Source organism: Alternaria burnsii, assembly GCF_013036055.1.
Source record: "Alternaria burnsii strain CBS107.38 chromosome Unknown 705, whole genome shotgun sequence".
NCBI classification, from domain to species: Eukaryota; Fungi; Ascomycota; class Dothideomycetes; order Pleosporales; family Pleosporaceae; genus Alternaria; species Alternaria burnsii.
The window spans coordinates 789,519-814,416 of NW_024066107.1; the positions used below are offsets into that span (position 1 = coordinate 789,519).

The 24,898-nt window shown below is 49.8% G+C and overlaps 9 protein-coding genes across 9 annotated transcripts; 6 read left to right on the top strand and 3 right to left on the bottom strand.

The window, feature by feature from the left end:
• Positions 1–289: 289 nt before the first annotated feature.
• On the top strand, positions 290–3,136 carry GT037_000298 (cytochrome p450; the record flags this gene model as incomplete). The annotated part of the gene is made up of 6 exons (XM_038925345.1): positions 290–532; positions 1,250–1,314; positions 1,381–1,703; positions 1,752–2,064; positions 2,117–2,645; positions 2,690–3,136. Coding segments are annotated over 6 exons (1,920 nt in total), but the record flags the coding sequence as incomplete, so codon positions are not given.
• A 502-nt stretch (positions 3,137–3,638) lies between these two features.
• On the top strand, positions 3,639–4,765 carry GT037_000299 (uncharacterized protein; the record flags this gene model as incomplete). Its single annotated transcript, XM_038925346.1, has 3 exons — positions 3,639–3,666; positions 3,717–4,596; positions 4,651–4,765. The coding sequence occupies 3 exons, from the start codon at positions 3,639–3,641 to the stop codon at positions 4,763–4,765; spliced, it is 1,023 nt and encodes a 340-aa protein (XP_038791202.1).
• A 657-nt stretch (positions 4,766–5,422) lies between these two features.
• Positions 5,423–6,842, top strand: GT037_000300 (uncharacterized protein; the record flags this gene model as incomplete). Its single annotated transcript, XM_038925347.1, has 2 exons — positions 5,423–5,938; positions 5,988–6,842. The coding sequence occupies 2 exons, from the start codon at positions 5,423–5,425 to the stop codon at positions 6,840–6,842; spliced, it is 1,371 nt and encodes a 456-aa protein (XP_038791203.1).
• Positions 6,843–6,978: 136 nt separating this feature from the next.
• On the bottom strand, positions 6,979–9,070 carry GT037_000301 (uncharacterized protein; the record flags this gene model as incomplete). The annotated part of the gene is made up of 4 exons (XM_038925348.1): positions 6,979–6,986; positions 7,045–7,839; positions 7,893–8,151; positions 8,207–9,070. The coding sequence occupies 4 exons, from the start codon at positions 9,068–9,070 to the stop codon at positions 6,979–6,981; spliced, it is 1,926 nt and encodes a 641-aa protein (XP_038791204.1).
• A 1,273-nt stretch (positions 9,071–10,343) lies between these two features.
• GT037_000302 (uncharacterized protein) lies at positions 10,344–10,785 on the top strand (the record flags this gene model as incomplete). The annotated part of the gene is made up of 2 exons (XM_038925349.1): positions 10,344–10,685; positions 10,783–10,785. 2 exons carry the CDS (start codon positions 10,344–10,346, stop codon positions 10,783–10,785), a joined length of 345 nt encoding a protein of 114 aa, XP_038791205.1.
• A 749-nt stretch (positions 10,786–11,534) lies between these two features.
• Positions 11,535–12,888, bottom strand: GT037_000303 (uncharacterized protein; the record flags this gene model as incomplete). Its single annotated transcript, XM_038925350.1, has 3 exons — positions 11,535–12,230; positions 12,282–12,676; positions 12,720–12,888. The coding sequence occupies 3 exons, from the start codon at positions 12,886–12,888 to the stop codon at positions 11,535–11,537; spliced, it is 1,260 nt and encodes a 419-aa protein (XP_038791206.1).
• Positions 12,889–14,116: 1,228 nt separating this feature from the next.
• GT037_000304 (uncharacterized protein) lies at positions 14,117–17,761 on the top strand (the record flags this gene model as incomplete). The annotated part of the gene is made up of 5 exons (XM_038925351.1): positions 14,117–14,189; positions 14,248–14,754; positions 15,134–15,667; positions 15,720–15,996; positions 16,438–17,761. The coding sequence occupies 5 exons, from the start codon at positions 14,117–14,119 to the stop codon at positions 17,759–17,761; spliced, it is 2,715 nt and encodes a 904-aa protein (XP_038791207.1).
• Positions 17,762–17,884: 123 nt separating this feature from the next.
• Positions 17,885–23,828, bottom strand: GT037_000305 (uncharacterized protein; the record flags this gene model as incomplete). Its single annotated transcript, XM_038925352.1, has 8 exons — positions 17,885–17,935; positions 17,986–18,660; positions 18,923–18,971; positions 19,023–19,134; positions 19,605–19,697; positions 19,910–20,614; positions 22,955–23,671; positions 23,741–23,828. 8 exons carry the CDS (start codon positions 23,826–23,828, stop codon positions 17,885–17,887), a joined length of 2,490 nt encoding a protein of 829 aa, XP_038791208.1.
• GT037_000306 (uncharacterized protein) lies at positions 21,369–22,640 on the top strand (the record flags this gene model as incomplete). Its single annotated transcript, XM_038925353.1, has 1 exon — positions 21,369–22,640. One exon carries the CDS (start codon positions 21,369–21,371, stop codon positions 22,638–22,640), a length of 1,272 nt encoding a protein of 423 aa, XP_038791209.1.
• Positions 23,829–24,898: the final 1,070 nt, after the last annotated feature.

A 24,898-nucleotide genomic window follows, 5' to 3' on the forward strand; every position in this document is an offset into this window, starting at 1 on the left:
GCTATCTCTATACCAATATCAAGACGAGTGGTTCCGTTCTCGGTGTATCAACGCTAAAACGCAATACAGTACCAATGGATGATCGTTTGTTGTGAGCAAATTCGGCCAAGCACTTATACGTTTCTTACTGACATACCACAATAATATCATTTCTTTCACCAGTGATTTGCCATTCATTGCAGACCAAGAAGCCAATAACTTAAGGCTCCAGCGAAAGTAGATAGAAACCAAAGTGGTCGCGAGCGAGCTGCATGGTCGCCTTGACCGAACGACCCAGTCTTTGAATAGCCTGGCGGCCTCCTATGCCAATCCTCTGCGAGAGGACAACAAGATACCAAGCGACAATGTGGCCACCGAACAGCGACACACCAAAATGAGGGCAGAAGCCGCCATCTACACGCGTGAGATCAGCACTATGACCACCAAGATACGAGAGATGGAGGAACAAAGTCAAGCATATAAGATCGAGAACGCGAAGCTTCGGAACCGCCTCACAAAGTCAGAGACTGAGTTGGAATTTCTTCGACTTCGAGTAAGAGCCCTTGAGTCGGGACAAGTGCAAGGACGGATTCCAGACAATGCTGTTCGAGCTCGATGCAACGATGATCACAGTGCTTCACAAACTCCTCGAAGCGGCCTTGTTGTTTCTCCTTCGCACTATGATATAGAATGCGAAAGGAATGTGGAATATATTGAGGTGGTATATACTGAGCATCAACCCAGGTCGGGACGGTTCTACCAAGGCGATTTCCATCGAACAAGCCCGCGTCGAGAAGACGCGACGCTTGCTGGCTCAAGGACAGATGGGAAAAGGTGATGACGAGTAACGTGGCCAAGACCGAACCTCTACAGCTAGCTAGCAATCTAATTCGGTCGAGTTGAGATGTAACACCTCGAGTGGTCGAGATATTGTTTCCATCATATAGCATCGAACATCGTTTACGGTTTTACTTGCCAAAGTTTTCGCCATTGCGGATTGCATGCATTTGACCATTTCGTAACCCTCCCACAAGGGCATGGTGAGTCAGGAGTCAGTTCAACTCCAGTGTTGTGAGTCGCGACGTCTCAAGTCGACTGCAGCAGGTGACAGGATTGGTCTCTTCGCAACGCGAACTCTGCGCAAATAGCATGATGTTGGCACCTCCGCACTTGAGCCTAAATCAGTCAAGCTTCTCATCGGAAATTGACTCATAATTGCCGACACGTCAGCCCCGTCGGAACTCTGGTCGTGCTAACGAGAACGTTCAAGGGACCCGCGGCCACCGCCCCGTCGGCAATAGGTCGCCTGCGTACGACGACTCTCCACAACACAAGGTAATCGGACTTAGGAATTGCAACATTGATCCCTCTGGGACGATAGTAGCTACTGTATGATATAAGAAAGATCCATGAACATGGCTCGAGGTTTACACTTATCTGCCATATCATCTGGTCCGTGATGTTTCGCGCAACCATCATTCCTCGTCTCCAGGAAAGCTTGGCAAGCTCTGCCTTAGGCGACTGCTCCTTTCTTGAGTTAACGATTTTCATCATCTCCCTCGCAATCACTTTGGGATCGTTTCGAGCAGTTTATCTGGTCTACTTCCATCCATTGGCATCTTTTCCTGGTCCCTACAAAGCGATTTTCTCGAGTTGGTGGCAATACCCGTTGAGCAAGCATGGGAAGATTGAAGAAGTTCTCGAGCACCTTCATCGAACATACAGTATGCTATATCATGGTTTTTTCGAATAGAACATTGACGATAAGACAGATACGCGTGTACTACGCATCGGTCCAAACGAGCTACACATCACTGATCCCACGCTTTACCACACCATCTACTCGCAACGCTATACGTTTCCCAAACAAAAGTCTTTCTATGATGCTTTCAACACGCCCCATTCCGTCTTTGTAGAGCATGACGGAGAACTGCACCGTGCGCGACGGAAGCTACTTAGCAACTTCTTTTCAAAGTCTTCTGTACGAGCCATGAACAAGATCTTGCTCACAAAGGTCACTATCATGTGCGACAGGATCGCCGAGATGAAAGGAAATGGCGCGATCAATCTGTATCACGCTTTCAGGTACCGGAACCGAAGCAAGCTAACCGGAGATTAGCTAACAAACGTGTAACAGATGTCTAACGGTAGACTTCATTACCGAAGTTGCTTTCGGAGAGTCCTTCGATCTGACTACCGAGTCTGAAGACAACACATTCAACACACCTTTCATTGAATGTTTTGACCTGGCTTCCGAATCGCTATGGGACCTGTCGTTCTTCCCCTTCATCCGAATCATCGTTAACAAATGTCCGCCTGCTGTCGCAGCAAAGCTCAGCGAGTCAGCGGCAAAGTTCCAGGGCCTCATTCGTGCAGTTGCTGCCACAGTAGCCAACTTCAGACGTTTGAAGAGTTCCGGGAAATGCCTGGACCGTGAGATTGTTTTCGATGCTATGCAGCATCTGGATGACAAGCTGGTGCAGGCTGAAGCTTCGGATATCTTGATTGCAGGATCTGATACAACGGCTACAACCCTCGCAGTTGCCATCCAAGCGATCATAGAGGACCCAACGATATTCAACAATCTCAGGAATGAAATAAAAGACGCTGGCATTACGGCAGAGCACGATTTTGATCTTCTTAGACTCGAGCAACTTCCGTATCTGGTATGATTCTCTCATAAATAGCAAAACAAAGCTAACGCGGTCAGACTGCTTGTGTAAAGGAAGCGTTACGCTGCGCTATGGCAGTGCCTGGAAGACTTCCGCGAGTCGTACCGGACGGAACGAAACCACTTGTCGTTGACGAGAAGGTCATCCCTGTCGGAACCATTGTCGGTATGTCTGCCTACTCGATGCACTACAACGAGAGCATCTGGGGCGAAGATGCCAGAGATTTTAACCCATCCCGATGGCTAGTTGCAGATGCCAAAGACTTGGAGAGGTATCTCGTAACTTTCTCCAAGGGTGCAAGGCAGTGTCTCGGAATCAATATTGCATATGCAGAGATCACGCTCACGCTTGCAATGCTGGTTGCAAGATTTCGCTTTACGATCGACGAAACAGTGACGAAATCCGATCTCAGACAGCTAGACTACTTTGTTAGCGCGTTCGAGGGGACAGGAATTCGTACTTATGTCGATGAGGACAAGTTGTAGTGCTGAAGACTTGAATGAGGACAGCGAGAAGACGAATTCAGGCTTGATAAATATATCGGGCACCTGTTTTGTTCAAAGCAAGCGCAAAAGTAGTGAGAGATAGAGACTGGAAGTAAACAAGAACACCGTCACGTCTGTCGAGCTGGCAAAAATATGTGGTATGTAATGAACAACGTTGCGATTTGGGAGATCCTAGACATCATAACCTGATGGTGCAAGTTGATGTACGAAGCATGAGTGGCGCCCGCTAGCTTCGTCGCACATACTGGTGTGTCCTCATCCTCGTGTGCTCGATCCCCGCTCTCTTCCGAATCGGCCGAGAATGGCTTAGTAGCAGATCGACTTCCCCGTCGGCTGCGTCCCCACCTGAGACTTGCTAGTAGGCAACCTACGGACCCTGGTGCCAAATATAAAGTAAGTCTTTAACTGCTCTTGAGTGTATGGATAGTCGGCTTGAATACATATAATCAGAAGGATAGACTCAAACTTCATGCCAAACACGATGACAGGTACTACAATAGAATGGTTTGGTATGGTTCAGTGATATCCATGCGACAAGTTGGAACGCTGACTTTGGTAGGTGCGACAACATTTCGCCTTCGAACCGGTGGAGTTACTATGTTTCTGGATACATGGCTCGACCGGCCATCCGTATTGCCGCGATATTTGGCGGTTGAAGACGTGAACGAAGCGGATTACATCTTTATCTCTCACGCCCACTTCGATCACCTTCCAGGAGCCGATCGCATCGCGATTAGAACTGGAGCCATTGTTGTTGCCAATTGTGAAGCTATAAATCTTCTTCGTTCCGCTGGCGTCCCGGATGAGCAACTTATGCCTGTATCTGGCGGAGAACGTATACCACTGTTCACGCGTGCTCTGAGAGATCAAGCAAAGCGCGGCGAGGTTCTGACAGCCAAGGCTCTTCCAGGCCAGCCGAAAATGCCTGATCATTCGCTTGCTTCACTTGCAGTACATGTCTGGCCATCACTACATGCTTTTATGCCCAATCCTCATCCCGATCTTATGGACACCTCAGTCGTCTACACTGGAGAAGTCTCTCCTTATACCTGCACTTTGGACATCACCAATGGGATGAAGTATGGTCTCCTACAGCTAGATAAGCTCGTACCAAAGGACAAGATGACTGATGGGATGCGTTCGTTCCTCGACTACGTCCACGACAGGAGTACCAAGGTATTCTCACATTGCGATGGTGGTCAGCTCATGTTCAATATGATCATCAACGGCAGTGCAATCCTCTGGAACGCTCACCTAGGTGCCTATGAGGGTGTCATGTCGAGAGTAGAGCCCAAACCAAAGATTGCGCTTCTCGCTATCGCAGGTCGAGCGAACCAAGATGGACGGCCCTTCAATGGATCAGCCGCACAGTTCGCTGTGAAGCAAGTTCGGTGGCTCGATGGCCCGAAGACAGTAATCTGGTGCCTGCACGACGACAGGTGAGTTGATCCATATTGCTGCATTGGAAGTATCGCGGCTGATCGCTCATCCAGTTGCATTGCACCATATAAAGTAGATGTCACAGGGGCTACGACAAGCGTAGAAAAGGAGACGACCTCTAGCGTACTGAGTCTGATACCTGGGCGATGCACAGACCTCGATATCTAGCTATGCGCCGTTATACATCGGTATCTAGCCATTCTTGTATGGAAATTCAGATCTTTTATGGTCGATCCACCGACGCCATTGCATGGGCATGTTAGAGATAATTGATGCTTATGATGGAAGTTTATTACATATGGTCATAGTGTATGTAAATCTTCTCTTGCGCAAGAATAAGGGTCGCTCCCACTTCCACTACCCCAATCGATGTCAGTTGATTAATGTTGTGCATACGTTTCTTACAATCGCTCTGCCAGAATAGATACATACCTCCGGCTACCGGTCAAACATAGACGCCGATGCATTGCTATTCGCTGTGGATGGTCTGGGAGTCGTTGTGCGAAGCTGTGTAGAGTGACGGGGATGCCTGTGGGGCTGGCGGCTCATGGTGGGACCAATGAACATCTTCGGAGTTGATAATTCATTACCACATGGCGTGCAGCCCACACAAAGTGCCCGCCATGGGCCGACACAGTCGGTGATAGTGATTGAGTTACCCCACGTTTAACAACGTATATGCTAGGCTGCTGAATCGTCGAAGTGCGGGTTGGGGGATTGGAAGGCAGCCACTCCAAGTTTATAATCACTCGCATGTCCGCAGTTCTTCCATTTACCCGTCATCTATCAACAGTCTTCTCCAAAAATTTATTCTCATCTCTCGAAATGGCCGATTTCAAAGTTGTCATCGTTGGCGGCGGCCTGGCAGGTGCCCTCTTAGCGAACGGTCTCCGAAACAATGGCGTCCAGGTCATGGTCTACGAGCGTGATAGAGCGGACTCCAATCGAGAGGGCTACCAAATCCGATTAGGACCTGGATCTCAGGCGGGCTTTCGCGCATGCTTGACTGATGACCACATTGGCAAGATAAGTGCTAAACTTGGAAAATCCTCCGGAGCACAAGCGACAGCGCCTTCGCTTTTCAACACGAACTTCCAAGAAATCGTCGACTTAACGCGTTTGCCGACTTATTCAAAGTCAGCTGGTATCAACAGGGTCGTCTTAAGAGACATACTGCTTGAGCCTATAAAGAAGAGCGGCTTGATCAAGTACGGAAAGGGGTTTGACCACTACGAAATTATCACCGAGAAGACTGGTAAAGAGAAGGTTAAGGTCTGCTTCTCCGACGGTACTTATGATGTGTGCGACGTGCTCGTAGGAGCTGATGGAGCGAACTCCAAGGTTGGTGTGACATAAGGTTAGGGTAGATGAAGGGTTAACGGTCGTCCAGGTAAACAGGCAGCTTGGCCTGAATAACATCAAGCTTTTGGATAGCCACTGGGCTTTCCTAACGAAGGGGAATCTCCCATTCAACCGCATGATGAGCCTGCCTCCCAAACTGCGTCAAGGACCTGTCATCGTCTTCGCCGGAACTATGTCATTCTACTATGCTCTGTATCTCCCAGAAGCGGAGGTAGCGGACGAACACCACAAGGGCGCCAACGAAAAGGTTGCGTTGCAATACAACGAGTCGGAAGCATCCTTCTATTGGGGTCTGGTTGTCCCGGTCGACAAAATTTCCTCCAAGGACATCTCGGAGGTCAAAGACCACAGAAAGGTTTGTCGCGATGCGATCAAGGATTGGGCGCCGGAGTTCCATAGGATGATCGACATCAGAGACGATGAGTCCGGGGATACCAATATGCTCGTTACGCAACTACGTGCTAGTACACAACCCAGAATGGATTGGCGGTTACGAGCTCAGGAGGAGGGAGATGGTAAGGGACATCCCCGGGTGTGGGTGATAGGAGACGCCATGCATGCTATGCAACCCAATCGCGGCCAGGGAGGTAACCAGGCGCTGGCGGATTGTGCCGACGCGCTTCCTCGGCTGCTTCATTTGAATTCTTTAGCTAGTGTCGGCCCAGAACATCCGACATATGAAGAAGTGAAGGATGCGTGCGAAAAGTACGAAAGAGCCATGATACCGCGGGCTTTCTCTTGGGTTCGGAAGAGCGGAGGAACTAGCTTTCCCAGCATAAATCTGGATGGCTTCCTGGGTGTTGTGATACATTATGTGGCTAAGCTGGTCATGCCACTGCTGAAGTTGTATCTAATCGTCTTGCCACAGAAGGACGAGGAATGAAGCCCATCTGCGTCATGACGGATATCTCACATACCCCTTGGCATCCTACCTTGACTCAATTGTGCAAAGCAGGCTACGAGATCCTCCGAGATGCCTCGCCAAGGTCTCTGAGATCGCAAGATGTTCCCTGCATGAGCTAGTAATCTTTGACTGCTCTCAGTGCTATGCAATATGCCGATACCTGTGATATGTACTCTCGAACCCTCGCCGTCTCTTGCCCATGCAGTTATGTCGGTCTTTTCTTTGATCTTGTCTAGACGAACTAGATCCCTTGACGTATTCTTTTGGCTCAGTATTTGGTCATAGAGAAGTATGTAGGTGACAGCGATAGCGAACGAAAGGGTTGCATAATATGCAGGATGACGATCATTCCGAGTAAACGCGTATATCTGAGCTGCGTGCCACAAGCATATCCTGGCTGTATCCGGGTTGCGTCGCAAATACTCTTTCAGTCTTTCCCTTGTCTTTTGCATTTCAGCGAGGTTCGCTTGCCATCCTACTGAGGCGTAAATCATCCGTAGTGGGATGTTCCTTAGTATAGAAATGACGTGCACAACTGGATCGTACATGGTATGATCGCCAGCATGGCATGAGAGATGTGTAGATGCGATGGCGTCTTCAATCCTTTGGTCCAAGTATGTAATTTCATCTGGAGAGACCCCAGAGGATAGTAGACTATCTCGATTGGAGTTGACATCTTGTTCTTGTAGAGCGGTCGCCAATTCGGGCTTCAGTAGGGCGCTCAAGCGCTGTGAAGATCGCACCTGGTCCAAAATAGCTCTCTCGTCAGCGTACAGACTTAAGATTCGAATATTGCTGGCGAAGTGATCGAATCTTGACGCTTGGTTGTCGGAGGCTTTGTAACGCTTCTGCTCATTCCATGATTTCTCAGTGCGACACTTCCAGACAACATGAGTGCAAGGCAAGCGCTGGGCGAAATCTGTGACTCTGAAGAGCGGACGCTGGTCGAACAAGATCAACTGGAAACATTCTAGTGCTATTCGAAGTGTCAAAAGGTTGTGTTCATAATATCTCCATTGTTCGACTTACTGTATACGCAGTGAACGAGACGAACAACTTCTTCTCCTTGCAACCATGGCATCCATCCGTGATCCAAATTTTGGTCTACTACAAAGTCCTCGCTGTCAGGGGCACCTGCGCGAGTGGATAGAGAGCGGCACAAGTTCGTGATCATATTTCGCTCTCGCTGCAACACAGCATGGTCTGATTTGCGGCCAGATGCGAGAAGTCCTACATCCCGCAGTAGCACGCTCTGGGCGAAGGACATCTCTGTTCGTCTTGTAAAGATCTAGAGATCCCAAAGGCGTCAGATTTCACCGCTTTGATTCAGCATGCAAACTTACATGAACTTTGATAGCTTTCCGTAGCAAGTAGTGAAGCACTGTAGTATACGTAGGTGCGTCTTTCGCTTCAGAGTACTGACTTCCAATGGCGGCGACTGCTATCAGAAGGACTCCGCAAATGTCACCTCTTTCAACTCTGACTGGATGCAAAAAGGGAAGGTATGGATCGAAATACTCGAAGTACAACTCTACAAAAGCATGGAGCATTTGAGAGTGGGGAAAGAGCATGTCATCATGACCGCGTTCCGAGATGTAAAAGGAGCGTGCATCTGTGTAGGCTTTTGTAGATATTGCACTTACATGACCGAAAATTTCAGCGCCTACAATTTGTAATGTGTTTTCTTCGAGCATAGGAAACGGCGGGCATGAGGACGTCAGATAAGAATCTACTGTGCCTGCAGTCTTGTCCAAGACCCTCCTGTGGGCCTCAACAGTAATGTGTGATTCGACCTCAGGTCTTGGAAGTTCGTCATTATCAGTGGGCTCTATAGCGACCATGTTGCCATAACTGGATATGTAGGAATCTGATATGCCCGACTCGAGTGTGCATGGCATCTGAAAGGAAGTTTCGTTCACTGGGATCATCCAGGCGAGTGGTAAGTTGAAGTCGGTAGACAACTCATTGAAGTAGTTTATTCCGTTTGAAGGAAAGTTCGTGGGTAATTCGGAATTCGACCTGTTTCCGGAGCCGGATATATGCGAAAGACCAGACCAGTCTGTGCCGTGCATTCCCTCAGATAGAGTATCGCCCATGGGAATAGATATGGGGGACCGACGTAGCAGCGCAGCATCGGTAATCTGCGAGGTTGTCTCAAGGGAGACAGTTGTAGATCCTGGATCCGGACTGAAGTCAGGCGGTGTCATGTCAGTTCCATGTTCGTGAACGATTTCGGACGACGTGTGGTTCGCGAAAGTATTGCTTGTTGGGGGAGCAAGAGTAGCGCTCTCTAATTGATCGTTGTTGAATTTGCATGGAAGATCCTTCCGATGGCATCTTGTACAGGGATTCTGACCATAGCAGCGCTGCTTTGCTTTCACACAAGAAGCACATGCTCGTGAGGCTCTTTTTCTATCACTCTGTGGGTGTTTAGCCCGAGCGTGGGTGAGACGATGCCGATAGAGCGTATCGCTTCGGAATATTAGTCATTTGATACAACACTGAAAGGAAGCTGATTCACACACCTCCTTGAGAAGGATTTCGAGCATAGCCTACAGCTGAAAGGTTTTGAGCCTGTATGACGAAGAAGATGACGCTGAAGGTGACCATTGCGTTGGAAGGTCTCGGCGCAATATCTGCACGTCAATGCAGTTGACTGAGTTGACATACTCGTGTGGCTTGCGTCGGTTTGTGGGTTCTGGATGCATGTCTGTATGGTAAGCTCATCGAGCGTGAGCGCTTCCAACCAAGAACTTATCGGGACTGGCAGTCTCCGGAACGCTCGGTTAATAAGATACTACTTGGACTGTGATACTAATGCGAACAGCGCCTCCACTGAAGACGACGCAGTTGGCGAAGAGCGAGCAGCTGGTGTCGTGGGATTGGTTGAGGCGGTACCACGGCCGCGACAGAGTAGAGAAAGTCAGATGGTAGCCTATGGCATCTGCGGCCCCTTGCAGGGATGGTGCGGGGTTCTCGATCGATTGAGCATAGCGTCGGTGCCTCGAACGCCGACACGCTTGCATCTCCAATGCCATCAAACCCCCATCGTTTCGTACACCTGTTCACAGATGCATTGCGTGTCCATCCGGAATTGGGTTACTGACATCGATACAAGTACAGTCTGATTAGTGATGATACAACGATGACTATCTAGCGGTCGTCAGTACCCAGATAGAGTTGAGTCCATCACATCAATAGAATTGCTCATTGGCGAGTGCGAGACGGCTTCTGAACATCGAATCAGATGTCTTCACATTGCAAATGTGACCCGCTCATGCGATCCTTCAACATGAGTCTTTTGGTCCATTGAATATGACACTGCGCAACAGTCTCTCAGGATCGATCTGTTAATCTACATTGTTTCTCAACATTCCATCATACTTTGTGCATGACCGGCAGTTCAAGATCGTTTATTACTTTCAAACACCCCCAGATCAACTTACCCTCGATATGCTTCGCACACCTGTTCCGGAGACCATGTCGGAGATACGAGCGCATATGTTGGCATCATCGAGTGCGAGTCAAGACGCAAATACCGGCGTGTCAGCAATATTCGATGAGCTCACTGTATCACTACGATCGGAACCAAAGAGCTCGAGCGAGATAAGGCAATCCGCTTATTTGCAACACAAAGCGGACTTTCAAGAACTGGTCACCAAAGGCACCAGGCTCTTTAAGCTGATGATGGCCGAATCGACGAGCCTCGCACAAAGCAGCTTCACCGATGTTGAGGACCTTCAAAACTGGGGTTACGACACATACAATTACAACGATGCGTCCGAGCTACGAGGTATCGATAGCGTTCTGGATACCATCGAGGTAAGTAAAAATCCCCGCGATTACTTAGCCCGGATATGCAACGTCGGCCTTTGAATTAGAGCTCAACCTTGGAGAAAACATCTTGACCCTGTACCAGTAGAGGAGCGGCATGGCAGCCCAATTTGAATAGCCCGAGGGCAGTGCAAAAGGGTTACTTGGTTACAGTTAATACTACTGAGAATTTTCCGGTGGAGCAATTTGCTTCATGACGCATGTATCAACATCACCGTTACCGTCTCTCCAACCTGATTTGTACACAAATCACAAGTCTACTTCTTAGCCATAAGACATGTTCGTCTCTTTCGCCTAGAATGTCTTCAAATGCGCCAACATGTAGACCGAAAATGGAGTAGACGTTCACTCCTTGGTTGCATGTAAACTTCCGCTGTTCACGTCCATTCTGTTCCTGCGGCGCATACTCCTAGCAAGCGTAAACATCTCGTTCTAGACTCTCAGGCCATCTGCGCTGTTGAACATCTGCAATGACGGTAGTTTCCGCGCTACCGTCACAGATTGGCGCTGGACGAATGTGCAGTCGGGAGATTCGGTGCGTAGCTGCGATGGCGAGTGAGATGTGCTATGAGCCGGTTGGGTGAGAATCGCGAAGAAGACGCGCTATCGGAAAATCACAAGTGAAGGTTTGCCCCTAGGTTAGTCATTTCATCTTCCCTCTCCCGAGGTCACTCTCTGCTCATCACTCTTGCCATCCAACACTGCGTTTGATTACACATTTCATTATACATATCATCGATTTTCATTGGAGATCGTCACCTACTATGTGATTACGTCTGTCTCAACACATACACTCACTCGACAAAGTCTGTCCGTTGTCGCTTAACGCGTTTTGTACTAGAAGTAGGAGCGCGACCGCTTGCTCCCAGTCTCGAAGGTGCCGCCGGTGCTGATGGGATAGATACGTAGCTTCTCGTTCTCTAACTTGAGCGCATCATTCTCTGCCTTGAGCTTCCGAACCTCCCGATCTTTGATAGCAGCCTCCATTTTCAACTTGAGAATCTCTATCTCCTGCTCTTGAAGTTTATCTTCAGTGTGTAGTGGATTGGTCGTGGTTATATCGTTTTGGTCCATCACAATCTTATGCTGAATACTCTCATGTCGAGCTGGATACGTAGGAGTATAAGGATCTCGGAGGTAAGGATCAAGACTGTTGTTGACGGTTGTGCTTGGTAGGCTGAACGGGCGCTTTCGCAGTGAGAGCGTTTGTTGAGATTGGACGTTTGGGACAAACGAGAAACCTTCGGCAGTAGTGGTGAACACTGAGCGGGGTTTTCGCTCTGTATCCATGATCCTGGTTGTCATCGGCTGTGGGTCGGGTCGGCCATCATAGAAGGCTTTCACAACAGGATGATCTGGCTTTGCGATTATGATACCGTTGGGGCCGCGTGTTCGATCCAGAACACCAATCTCACACATTATGGCTAGTTCGTCATCTTCAGGACGTATCTGTCGGTCATAGAGGGTCTTTGGGCGGTGTGGAACGCAGCGTTCATGGTACCATTGAGCGGAGCAGTATAATAGTGGACAGCTCTGTTAGCAAGGTTGATTAGGACCCTGCTGAAGATCTTTGGTGGATCTTACCTCATGCTTGTGGCGGCTTGTTCCACAGACCTGGCACTTCTTTCCGCATGACGTTGCTGAACCGCCCACCGGGTTGTAATGCATGATCCAACAGACTTTACAGCACTCCTTCTTGAAGAAGTGGGTGCCGAAGACAGTGGGTAAAGCGAGCTGATCATAGTATATCCCGGCGGGAGGAAGATACCGCTCGACCGGATACCTCAACTTATGTGCAGTGTTTACCAGCAGTGGCGGAAGAGGCGCAGGAGTCTCGATATGCAGGAAAGATGGGAAGCTGCTTATACCCTGATCATATCGAGCAGCTGGAGATTCGCTCTTGATGCCTATCGGCTGCTTGTTGGCGCCAGTCGGCTTCCAGCACTGGTCGACTTGACGATCGACTTCAATGGGTTCTTCTGGGTGTCACTAAAGTCGATGGCAATGATAGAAAGTACGTACCGTTGGACTCTATCAGCTGCCGGCGCGCATCGTGTATGTAATGCTCGGAGTTTGTAGTCTCATTCTGCTCTCGTATCTCACCTTCCTCGGATACAGGAGCTTCAGACTTGACGGCGGGCGCAGGCGAATTCGGGTCATACAGAGATTGCATAAGGTATGAATTCGCCATGTTGAATTTGTGAGGTTGCCAATGCGCGTGTGTATGGATCGTTGTGGGTGTACGTGTTCAGTGTTGACAGCGATGAGCTGAGGCCTATTGTTTTGTTGACATGTACACACCCGATCGGGTAGGTACGTTTCTGACTCAAAGCCACGTGGTATTCCAACATGAGCTGTTATAATAGGTGATTACCACGTTAGTATACGAAGGCGCAGTGAATTCCTCCGGTGAAGGAGGACCAGGTTGAACAAACCAGTATGAGCAGTGAGGGAAAGAGGGGACAAGCTGTGTCCAGTCCACGCTGAGATACCATGAGTAGATATATTTGTCCTGGATATATCCTCATTCCTCAGAGTCGATATCATCATCTCTCGGCAGATCTCATCTTCGTAGATGAACGAGCCAGCCGCGAGGTTGCTGACAGTTGAACGCCGTATATCTGCCTGGCCATTCCTACAGCAGGCGCGTGGTCCAGAAAAGGACGACGTTTCATCGATTCCTGAATGCCTTACATCAGTAATCGGCGATCTTCGTTATGTAGATGTGGTTCCTCATTCATATTCTCTCTCTTCCGTCATGTTCACTTCCTTCCTGAGACATTGACTCAAACGGATAAGCAATGATACTGTTCTAATCTTGTATTAATCGACACTGACATGGGCAGCTGCTCTCGTATCTCCTTCAATTACAAATCACACGAAAATAGCGCGAGCACCTTGCCCATGCTTCTGTTGAACTGCATGCACTGCATAGATCTCTTCGATTTCGTCGCGCATCATCTTGGGCAACACGTCTACTTATATACATGACATGAACTGAATCATCCGAACATGTGAGGGCTAACGGAGATAATCAACGGGAATACCTTGCATTTGTGAAGAAGACAACTATAACCACGACACGTCAGATGGAGATGATGGCGTGAAGATTCTCGATCTTGGAAAGTCAAGTTTGGAAACCACCTTGGCCCCAGTTGACCATGCGGTACACATCCGAGGACTCGTACGGCAAGCTAGCCTTCTACAGGCACGTTTGTATTGTGTAAGTATGAGCAACGAGAAGACAAGTAGTGAAGGACCGCGGAGCTTGGAGATACCAGGGAATGCGTAACAAGGCGCTAACGCAGGTGGATACCTGGGTGCACGTGAGCGTTCGTGCCCAATGTTTCTTCGTCTTCACGCCGCCATATCTCGAGTAGTCGCTATTATATACACTTGTATTTGGGGACGCTGAGAATATGGTAATGGAGCGGAATCGCGATCCGTCGGGCGCAATGGGCGATGCCCAGAGGAGTATCTCTGTCAATGTAAGTCCTTCACTATCATCACCAATGATTAGAAGAAGTGATCAACACTGACCAAATATCAGAGCAACGCACTCCAGATCCCACACTGAACAATACGAGCAGTGGATTGCCGAGGAGTGAGATAACGCTCGAACTTCGTCCGTCCTATCCATTGACCACCGCCCATTACGGCGAATGTGTATACCTCTCAGAGTACCAGAAACGTCGTCCTGGCAAAGCCGACGAAGCTTCTCCCAGTTCTTCCCATTTCGAGCCTTTCCAAAGTTACTGTACGTCATCGTCTACGCCCCGTCAAGACCCTATTCCGCCCTCACTCTCCCACGATTTCGTCACCAAAGAAGACTATGAGCGTTTGGTCGAGGAAAACGCAAGGCTGAAACTCGAACTGGAGATGGCGAAGGAGACCGCCGAGAAGGCTGCGAAGGCATGTCGTGACCTCGCCGCGTGGACTATCTGGGAACGGGATAGATTAATGTGCGAGCTAGAGAAGGCCAAAGAGGTGCATCGCGCTTTCGTCGATAACGAAGTCAACGAGCTCATGGCAGAGGAATCAGGCTATTTACCTTTTTGTCAGTAGAAATTCACGTTTATACGTTATGTGGACATGAGGCAATCGACATCCAATGAAGTCACTGAAGTTCTGATAGTATCTCGCATATGTCGCTGTCCTTATGTGATCCCCAATCTTTGTTCGCGCCATCAACGGAGATTTTGTAGGTTGCAGGCCGCCAGGAAACCTGCTGTTTTGAGAATGCTCCATTGTATTCTTTACTTCACCGAGCGGTGAAGGCGCGAGTGCTTCATGGTGAGGGTGAATCAAGCCATAGCCGATTGGACAAACCTGAAGCCCCGCATTATCATCAAGGTCGTGATTAGACCCTCGCAACGCGTCACTCTCGAGATCAAAGTAAAGATTCCTCCCCAAGACTGCTGCCAACCATTAGTCAGACGATATGGCAAATTTCATCCCGACACCGAAGTGGCTTGGAATGCTACGTGCGACTCGCGCTGCTATGGCAAGGGAGCCGACCGGGCCGCAACAAACAGGAGCCGAGAGCAAGGCAAACGACGAGGAGATAGAACATGACCCTACCGACTACGCAAGCGACAGTTCTGAAGACAGATCTAGCAGCAATGCCGAGCCTGAGATGCGTGCGGGCGATGATGAAAAAGGCGGCACCACGGGACATGCACTGCCTAGGGAGCGTCACAGCCCCGTGAGAGCAAATGATGGCATCAAAGTCGTCTGGAAACACGTCGCCGATAAGGCCACTTTCCTGGCCACACAAGCCAAAGATGCTGTGACCGAAGCCGTCAAGAAGGTCAAGGAACTTGGCTTTATCGGTACGGTAAAGGCAATCGGCGAATGGATCAAGCTACACCCATGGGAGACCGCGCTGATAGTGGTGCCTCTCGTCGCGCTCATCGCCACAGCTATAGCGCTCTCGGCTTCGGGATTTGGACCAGCTGGAATTGTCGCTGGTAGGTCACAGCGAGACGTTGATCGTAAAGAAAAGACACTGATGTTCCGTAGGCAGTACAGCAACGATTATTCAGGCGGGTATCGGCAACGTCGTCGCCGGTTCGATCTTTGCGACTTGCACCAGCGCTATGATGGGCGGATCTGGAGCTCTGATAGTGTTCGGAGGAGTATGGCTTGGATCAACAGTCTTTGTGGCTAGTCTTGCGGTAGCCTGGAAAAGGTGGAGAGATAGATCACAGCGTGCGATGGTACTTTCGAGGAGCGACTCACCCAAGACAGCCGCGGAAGAAGCCAAGCAAGCTGCTTCTGACGCCGTGTTCTGGACGATGTGTGCAGCAGCTTATGTGGTGTACCGGATCAAGAGTTGGTACCGAGGACATGGGAGAGGGGATTCAGCAGTTCGCAAGTTGAAGAGCGAATAGGTCGACAAGGCATGCTTGACTAGACGAAGAAGATTGCGCGTTTGGGAGTGCTACAGCCCTGAATCCTCGCATTGCTGGAGAAATAGTTTGGAAGTTGCGTCGAATTCGGTGGTCTGAGAATCGGAAGTCCGCACAACCGCTTGCGCGGACGGAGCGCAGTTGGAACCCATCATCGAACAGAGCAGACACGCCATGCATCGTACTGATACATTAGGTATGCTAGATTAATACAATCATGGAGATCAATCAATTGACAGAGTTCGGCCGTTATGAAGTGTAGTCGTAAGAGATTCAGGAGACGATCTAGCTTGAATGAGGCGTCCCACCAGTGCTGACTAACGAGGAAGACGGGCAGCAACTGCGGCGGCGCGGCAAGCCTCACCTCATTCCACATCCGATAAGTCGAAAATGCCAGCAGATCGAACGCGAACCACAAACTCCCAAGGCCGGCAAAAGTCTTGCTCAGAGTGCGCTAAATCGAAACGCAAGTGCGGTTTAGAACAGCCTCATTGTGCACGATGTACTAGACAGCACTTATCCTGCATCTATCCATCAAGACCTGGTGCGCAGGCCGCAATTTCGCAAACTAACTCAGCCGAAGTGTCTACTGATATGGGATATCCACAAACACCGGCAGATATTACAGATCTAGTCAACGATGATGTTGAATTCGACTTCGACCTGCCTGCTATGTCAACAAACCCCACGGCGGATATCCTGGATTTTGACTTCTGCGCTGGCGCAAACTCGTTAGACGCGCTTTCGGAAATGCTGGCCTCCCAGTCCCACCAGTTGAACCACACAGCCTTGCAAGACGTCTCTGGGCCAGTCAGAAAGCCCTTCACATCAGCGCATCTTTCACCCTACGCAAAGTCGAGAGTGGAGTACTCATTCGAACACATCAAACTCGCGCCGAAGATGATGGTAGAGCAAGCCTGTACACCATGGTCGCACCCGATGCTTTACGAAGAGTACATGCCAAGATCACTACAAGATGCGCATGCTGCATGTGCCCTCTACATCACTATGAATGCCGTCAACTCTGAGCATGTTGCACGGTACATTACTAGCCGCGCCCAAGAGCTTGTTACCAGTGCCATGCCAATTACGCCATTTGAGATTCTTGCTCATACACAAGCGCTTATGTTATATCAGGCCATGCTTCTCTCTAGTGGTGGGATACGGCTCTGGGCACTAGCTGATACCTTACTGCCTTACCTCGAGGACATGGGCGCCGCTCTACTACCTATTGCAGCTGAGCAGGATGAAATACCGGAGACCATTCCACTATATCCCAGCACAGTTGCTCGAACAGCCTGGAAATCGTATGTTTTCCGCGAATCGGCCCGACGGACTGTCCTGTGTGCCTACCATATAGCAATTATGTGGACTCTGTTCAGCGGTCAATTGAAGACTTGCTCCCGCGATCACTCTCTTAGGAATTTCGTCACACTTTCGGCACACTTGTGGAGAGCGACCAACCCCTTCGATTTTGCCATGGCTTGGAACGACAAAAATCACTTTCTTGTCAAAGAGCTAGACTTCACAGAAGTCTTGAGGGTTGCGCAGCCGGATGACTTGGATGTGTTTGCTAATATGATGCTCGTTGGGCTGCAGGGCATTGACGATGTGCGAGGCTGGTATCATACACGTGGTGGCGCCTTGCTGTAGCGCCAGTCCCAGCGATGCCAAAGCACCCAAACTTGTACGATTGACTTATACTCAACCTCATCCAATCCTGCTTTCGAGCCACGATCCTAGCATCCAATGGATTCCAGTGATCATCACCTGCACTCAGGTGTCCTTGTCACCACAGCCTTGCATGTTAGCTCCTGGCACCGGTACCTGATCATGATTAGCAAAGTCCAAACCATACGCAACATGCTATGACTTACCTCAGGGTAAGACCACCACCTGTCATTGTTGTCGATAAACTCTTTGCCCTTCTTTTTGCCATACTCAATGATCCAGGCCTTCTCCGCATTGGATAGTGGATGATGACGCCAAGGACAATTGACACCCATCTCGCAACGCTTACGCGTGAGGAAGGTAGCGAAGCAGAGTCCTAGGTCGTGTCGCTGCTCGGATCCATACAGTGCTGGTGCGACCTTACCATTGCCACCATTGATGAAACGCTGGTTCTTGGGTTTGCGTTCATACATGACCTTGATGCGGTGATCGTAGCCACGCAGATCTTGTACTGTCGCTGGTATTTCATCGACCTCTGCGTTCTTGAAATGTGGAAGACCTAAGAAGGGCTCCTGAACCATGGCCTGGCGCTGTGGGTGGATATGATACTGGCCTGGCTTTCCAGACTTGGTCGGGTCATCATCGTCATCTTCGCCCCAGTCTACCTCGTCTTCAACGTAGTAACCAGCACGCGGTGGGGAGACACTCAACTGTTCTTGGTCACGCCAGATGTTGGCGGACAAACGACTATCGGCAGTAACCTTGGGCGATGAAGCCTGTCCCATGTTGTCGCCCTGGTCATTGTTGCAATCTCCGTTGAACCCTCTATTCGACTTATCGCCAGCATTTTCGACCTCAGGTTTGACCTGGCTAACGCGTACCTTACAGGCACGGGCGATGTGTCCTGTCTCTCCACACCGGAAGCAAGCCTTCTTGCCAAAATGTGGAGTGATGCTACAATCAGCGGCTCTGTGACCTTCTCAACGCTTAGCGATTGTATATTAGCAGGCTATATTAGCAACACACCTGGCTCATTGCAACAAAAGCACCGTATGCCATCATCTCTCCGGTTGTCTTTATGAGAGGGAATGCTCACTGACTCGCGACGCATAGGAGTTCGCTCTCGGTATCGTGGCGACTCACCAGAACAGTCTCGAGGGTGGGCAGGCGAACGGCTGCGCCTGCGCTCTTGCTCTATTTTACGAAGCTCTGCCTCAGCTCTTGCGTAACTTCGCTGCCGTACTTTGCGGTTGGGACGACCTCGACCTTCCCCCCGCTGTTGCTCGTAAGCTTCTGGTGGGGGTACGGCGGGAGGCGGTGGAGGGTTGTTTGGACCATATGGGCCTCGTTGTAGTCTTTCTCGCATGTCAGGTTGCAGCGACATGCCTATTCTTGCCAGTGTAGAGGCTTGGTTAGCTTGTTCGTTCCAAGAGCAACTTCAAAGGCTAGGTGTCGGTTTCACGTTGATGGAGTGAAAAGTTTATGTGCATGAGACAAGTCTACGTGACCGTATATTCGCGCACAGACCGCGCATGATGTTCACGTAGTTAGTGTTACAGTGGAAGTGGTTTCTACTATGACATCAATCTTAACTATGAGGAGTGTTCAGTTGTGCTGAAGTAGTGCATCAAAGTATCATCGTTGGGTTAATAGCCAACCCACTTCCCTTCATTAGATACGCCAGCCTTAGAAAAATGTGTGATTGATAGCCTTAGTAACGTTTAGATGAGACGAATTCCCGTCCAAGTGAGTCGGTCCAACAATGTAGTGAAGTCACACAGGAATACGGAAGATGGAGCGCCCGTGTTGAGTCTGGCTGGCCTACCGACTGATATTGAAGCGGCTTCCTGGTTGCCTTTTTTTTCGAAGGTTTTGACGACAAGACCAAGAGCGACATAGTTATCAGACTTGACCAGCACTTGTTAGCATCGTGATATCAAATTCAGCATGGGTGACCTTCTGCTGAGCATGAAGTAAACCAAAATATCATTGGAATCTCAATCGTGAGGTCAAACACCTCATTCAAAAAAAACCTGCCTACCCTAATACAAGTATAGTACCAGAAAAAGCTATTCATCTCCCTCCTCCCTACATCCAAGTCCTCAACCTATAAACCCTCTCTAAACACACTTCTCCGGCTCTCCGTTGGGCTGTTGTCGATGCTGTCCACACTGCCCGCCTTCTTGTGCTTGGGGGCGCTTGGCATGGTTGCCGTGGCACCACCCCGATAACTCGTATCAGCATCTAGCACTGGCCTGGGACTCACGCCTCTTAGACTCGCCGCGTTGTCATCGCCGAAAGGATTACGCGTGCTCTGTGCGTCAAGGTGTTCGTCGTAGGAGTCTCGCGTGCGGCTGCGTCCGCGACTGGGCTCGGTGGTGTTGTTGTATGGGGAAGGGCTTGCATACGGGTTCGCAGTTTGTCCATGGGTAGATACGGGTTCGTGGAGACCGAGTTCCTGCTCTTCATAGTATGCTTCATCGCCCACGCGCGAACTCCAGGCTTCATCGGGATCAAGACGACTGCCTGCACCACGGCCTCCGCCAACACCTCGTCCGCCGCTGTAGCCTGCGTCTTCATAGCCGCTACCCGTTGTGTACCGGTTGTTCCTGTTCTTGAACTTGCGCAGCTGGGTGTCGAACCAGCCTTTGATGCCCGTGGGCGCAGGGCCGGGGTAGTTTGAAGTTGCGGCACCAGAGGACGAGGAGCGGCTGAAGGCGACCATGGGGTTCATCGAGGGCGGTGGTAGGCCATTGCGGGATGCATTCCACCGAGCGTAAAAGTACCACCCGAAGTAGGAGATTGAGAGAAGCAGTAGCAGGATTATGATGAAGACTAGCCAGCCGTTCATGTTGGCGGTTGTTGTATGGAGTGTTGGGGGCGGGTATTAGGGTCGCATGTGCGATTTGGGCGTCGTCGCGATTGCGCGGAGTTCGACGGATTCGCCGTCGCTGTCCTGGACACTCGTGACTCCAAGGTGCGGGTGTAAGAGGTGAGGGATTTGGTGATACCCCGACGTTTGTAGTATGCGACGTCGACTGTCCGCGCCGCAATGTCAATTTGTTGGTGTAGCTGACAAGCGCGGCTGAGTTGCTCAAGCCCAGACTGCTTCGTATTGCCAAGTGATGACGTAACACGTGCTGACGCCGCTGCCCAAATGTGACAATTGTCAGTCGAGGAAAGCGATCCCTCGCAATATCCGTGGCATCAATAATATCACGCTACGTAGCCTGCCCCCTTTCGCAAAAATCCGTTCGGCCAGAAATGTTTCAGATTGATGCGTGCTTTTGGTCTCAAGATAGTAACGTTACTGAACATGACGCACACGGGCTAGCGCATCTGTAAACGAAAAATGGGGAAGGTGGGATCTGTCGATTGCGCGATTGGGCAGCGAAGATCTATCTACGCCCTGTGAAAATGGATCGTGTTGCATGCAGTAGGATTGCACTATCAGTCTTCCATATCCTGGATCTGATCCATTATCTGTCTTTCCTGCAGTCTACTTTCGAACTGGGTATCCCTCAACATCTCTCCGAACGCATTGTATAATCAGGACGACCTGAGTCATTCATCGCACTAGGGCTTCAACATGAGTTCATCGGCCATTGGAGAGCCCCACAACAAGATCGTCTTCGAAGCGAAGTGTATCGATAACCATTCCAAAGTCGTTGTCACGTTACAAGAACACAGAGATGCCACAAAAACGCCCTCTTTGATCGATGTGTCCAAGCAACCTCTCGTCCCACAACCTCCGAAGGACTCAACCCAACAGCGCGAAACACACATCATCCTATCCGTTGGCTCCGGTGACAGGAGCGCGGAAGACTTCTTCTCCAATGTCGTACGTCCAGTTCTCGTAGGCATCTACGACGAGGAAGTGGTAAAAGAAATAAGCATACATACCACCCAATCAGCAACCAGCATCTTGGGACTCACAGACCAAGTATTCTTCCCAGCTGCCAATCAGAGTAGACGACTACGTATCATCCTTCTCTCAGGAGACGGCGGTATTGTAGATCTTGTAAACGGCCTCTTATCAAAGACGCCAAATCCGCAAACATATATCCCACCCGAAGTTGTACTTCTGCCCTTGGGGACGGCAAATGCAATGTACCACTCGATCAACGCTGGAGGGAAGAACACATGGGGCTTACCCGCACTCGGATCACGGGAAACAAAGCCTCTGCCCACTTTCACAGCTACATTCTCCCCCGGCGCACGTCTTCTCACTGATGAAGCCCGAAAAGAAGAAGAATTACCAAAGGACAAACAGGGTAATGGTGTCCTTCACGGCGCTGTAGTAGCTAGCTGGGGTATGCACGCGTCTCTAGTTGGAGATAGCGACACAGCCGAGTACCGCAAACACGGTGTTGAGCGCTTCAAGATGGCTGCGAAGGAGGCTCTGTACCCTGCTGACGGCTCACCACCACACCCTTACAAAGGCAGGATCTCCATTCTTCAAAATGGGGCTGAGTGGGTTACTTTACCGGAGGAAGAACACATGTACGTTCTTGCCTCCATGGTCTCACATCTCGAACAGCCATTTTGTATATCGCCTGCTAGTAAGCCACTGGACGGCACTATGCACCTTGTGCATTTTGGACCGAGGAGTGGGGGTGAGGTCATGGCTGTCATGGGTAAAGCATACCAGGGCGGCTTGCATGTGCAGGAAGAGGATGTGAGATATGAGAGCATTGATGGACTGAGGATTGTGTTTGAGGGCAAAGAGGAGGAAGGCAGATGGAGACGTATATGCATCGATGGAAAGATTGTGAGAGTCGAGGGTAATGGATGGGTGGAGGTGAAGAAAGTCAAAGACGGGGAAGGTGGCATGAGGGTACTAGATGTTGTTGTGCCTTAGAATAGCATGCTCACGACAAAGAGGACATACATGAATCATTTCTCATTTGATCTTTATACAGCTAACGCTGTCTGATCTAACAGTACCCTAGGTACGTTTCCTGCCTGATACCAATCGTAGAAGCCATCCAATCCTTCGACCAATGCCAACCTCACCTCCACCCCCTATCTATGCTGCTCCTCCCGCATTCTTGCGCATGATGAACTCGTCGCTATGGCGTAGAAACTTATCACCCTGTGTCAAGAAGCGCATGTACTGACGCTCAGGACCAGTCAAAGGATGATGGCGGAACTCGCATACAGCCCCATGCTCACATGCGTTGAGGGTCATGAAGTGTACGAGGCAGAGGCCCAAGTCCCAGTGAGCGTTGGAGCCATACCTGCTGGGTCTGACCTTGCCGTTGCCGGCGGCGTAGTGAAGAGTCGGTTGGAATCCACGAAAGTTTTTGAGGCCCTCGCGTGGCGCGTCCGGATGTAAGTAGTCCTTGCTGTTGCGGACGGTCTCATCGAGGGAAGGAATGTGCGAAGGTACATGCGGGCGGCGCTCGGGAGGCATGCTGGCGATGAAGTGGTGCAAGTAGGTGTGTACGGCTTGCTCGTTTGCAAGCTTGATCTTCAGGTACTGATTTTCGCGCTCGAACTCGTTGATAGTCTTGTCCCGTTGATTTGTGATCTCTCTGACGCGAGTCGCATCTTGCCTGAGCTGGACGATCTTCTGATCCTTCTCGACTAGCTGTGTATCCTTCGCGATAAGGGAACCCTTCAGCGCCAGATTGTCTCCCTTCACCTTAAGGTAGGCTAACTTGGCCTCGCGATATGAGCTCTCCCAGTTTCTAGGAGTCTTGTGGTCGGGTTCACTAAACGGTAGCTGCTCCTCGTCTTGTCCGCCGGCGTCGATGTCTGCACCAGGCTCTTCCAGCCTACGTTTCGTAGTAGCTGGAGCGTCTGGTGTCCGATTATCAGAGGACAACGTGGATGCCATTCCAGGCGAAGGAAGAAGTCCGTAGGAGTTGCCGATGGAAGTTGTCGAAGCTGTCTCGGTCAGTCGTTGTATTATATACGACGCGGGGTCATGAAGAAGGTGGTTGTCATCGAACTTACATCTTCTTAACTCACCGCCGTAAGTCTCGTAAGTCCTCAGCGGATCGCTTGGGACATGCGAGAAACTGTCGGATCCTTTATAGACCATGGTGTGGATGTGTACAGCTGGACTGTCAGGGACTGCGAGGTATGTGTACCGCTTCAAATACCAGTAGAAATGAGTGTTTATACTGACGCGTTTGTGGGTGCGCCAAGACACCAAGGTGTACCTTTGCCCGCTTTGAGAAGTTGAAGTGAAAGTGAAGGTGAAGGTGAATGGCAATTATTCCAGCCCGAAATCTTTCGAAAACAAGACTATGCTAATGTGCGATGATAGTCAGAGAGGAAACGGACGAACGAACTATCCCGTGCGTGACGATGTTTGTACAGAAATACTCGTTGGGTTAGAAGCGTTATAGTAGAAATGTGATAGTGGAACTTAGAAGTGTGATGGATTAACTCTATAGAAGATCTGGATATATATGCGATACGCTATTGGATGCGGAAGGCCCGATAAAGATATGTGAGATGGTGCTTCTCGTCAATACTGACTGGGTATTCTCGACGCGCAACCGCATTATAGGTTGCAAATTTTTATGCAAGGTTAAAGTGCGAACTTATAAGTTCAGGGGAAACAGTAATCACTAACCTTACTACAGAAGCATATCGTCTATACGATGTCTTCCCTAAGGTGCGAACTCGAGCTATAGTTTGCAGTGCAGGTTGTTCATACCTCGGTAGTGACCAGGTCATACTCAGTATTATGAAATTGACCTACTCTACTGTCCTATCGCTACGATTCTAGTGTCTCTTATTAAGAAGTTGTTTGTTATCTAAAAATCGTTTAGGTTGCATATATCGTCAGTGACGCTTTGTTAGTAGTTTGTCACAGTGCTATCAGATACCTAGGTAACATTCTTATGTCATCCATTCGGACTGTAGTGCTGCGCAACGTCTCATAGGAGACACGCGATAAGGACGGATTATTAGTTAGTGGTCGCTTGCGTAAAAGTACTATGTTTCTATTCACCTGTTTGTTCTTCAGTGTGCAAACGGCAGCAGACGATAGTAGCGACGTAGCCTGACCCGTTCACTAAGTCCCGCACACATACTAAAACTTTAACATATTGTATATATTGAGATTATTTGAGGATTCGGTCACCGAACTACGACTGCAGC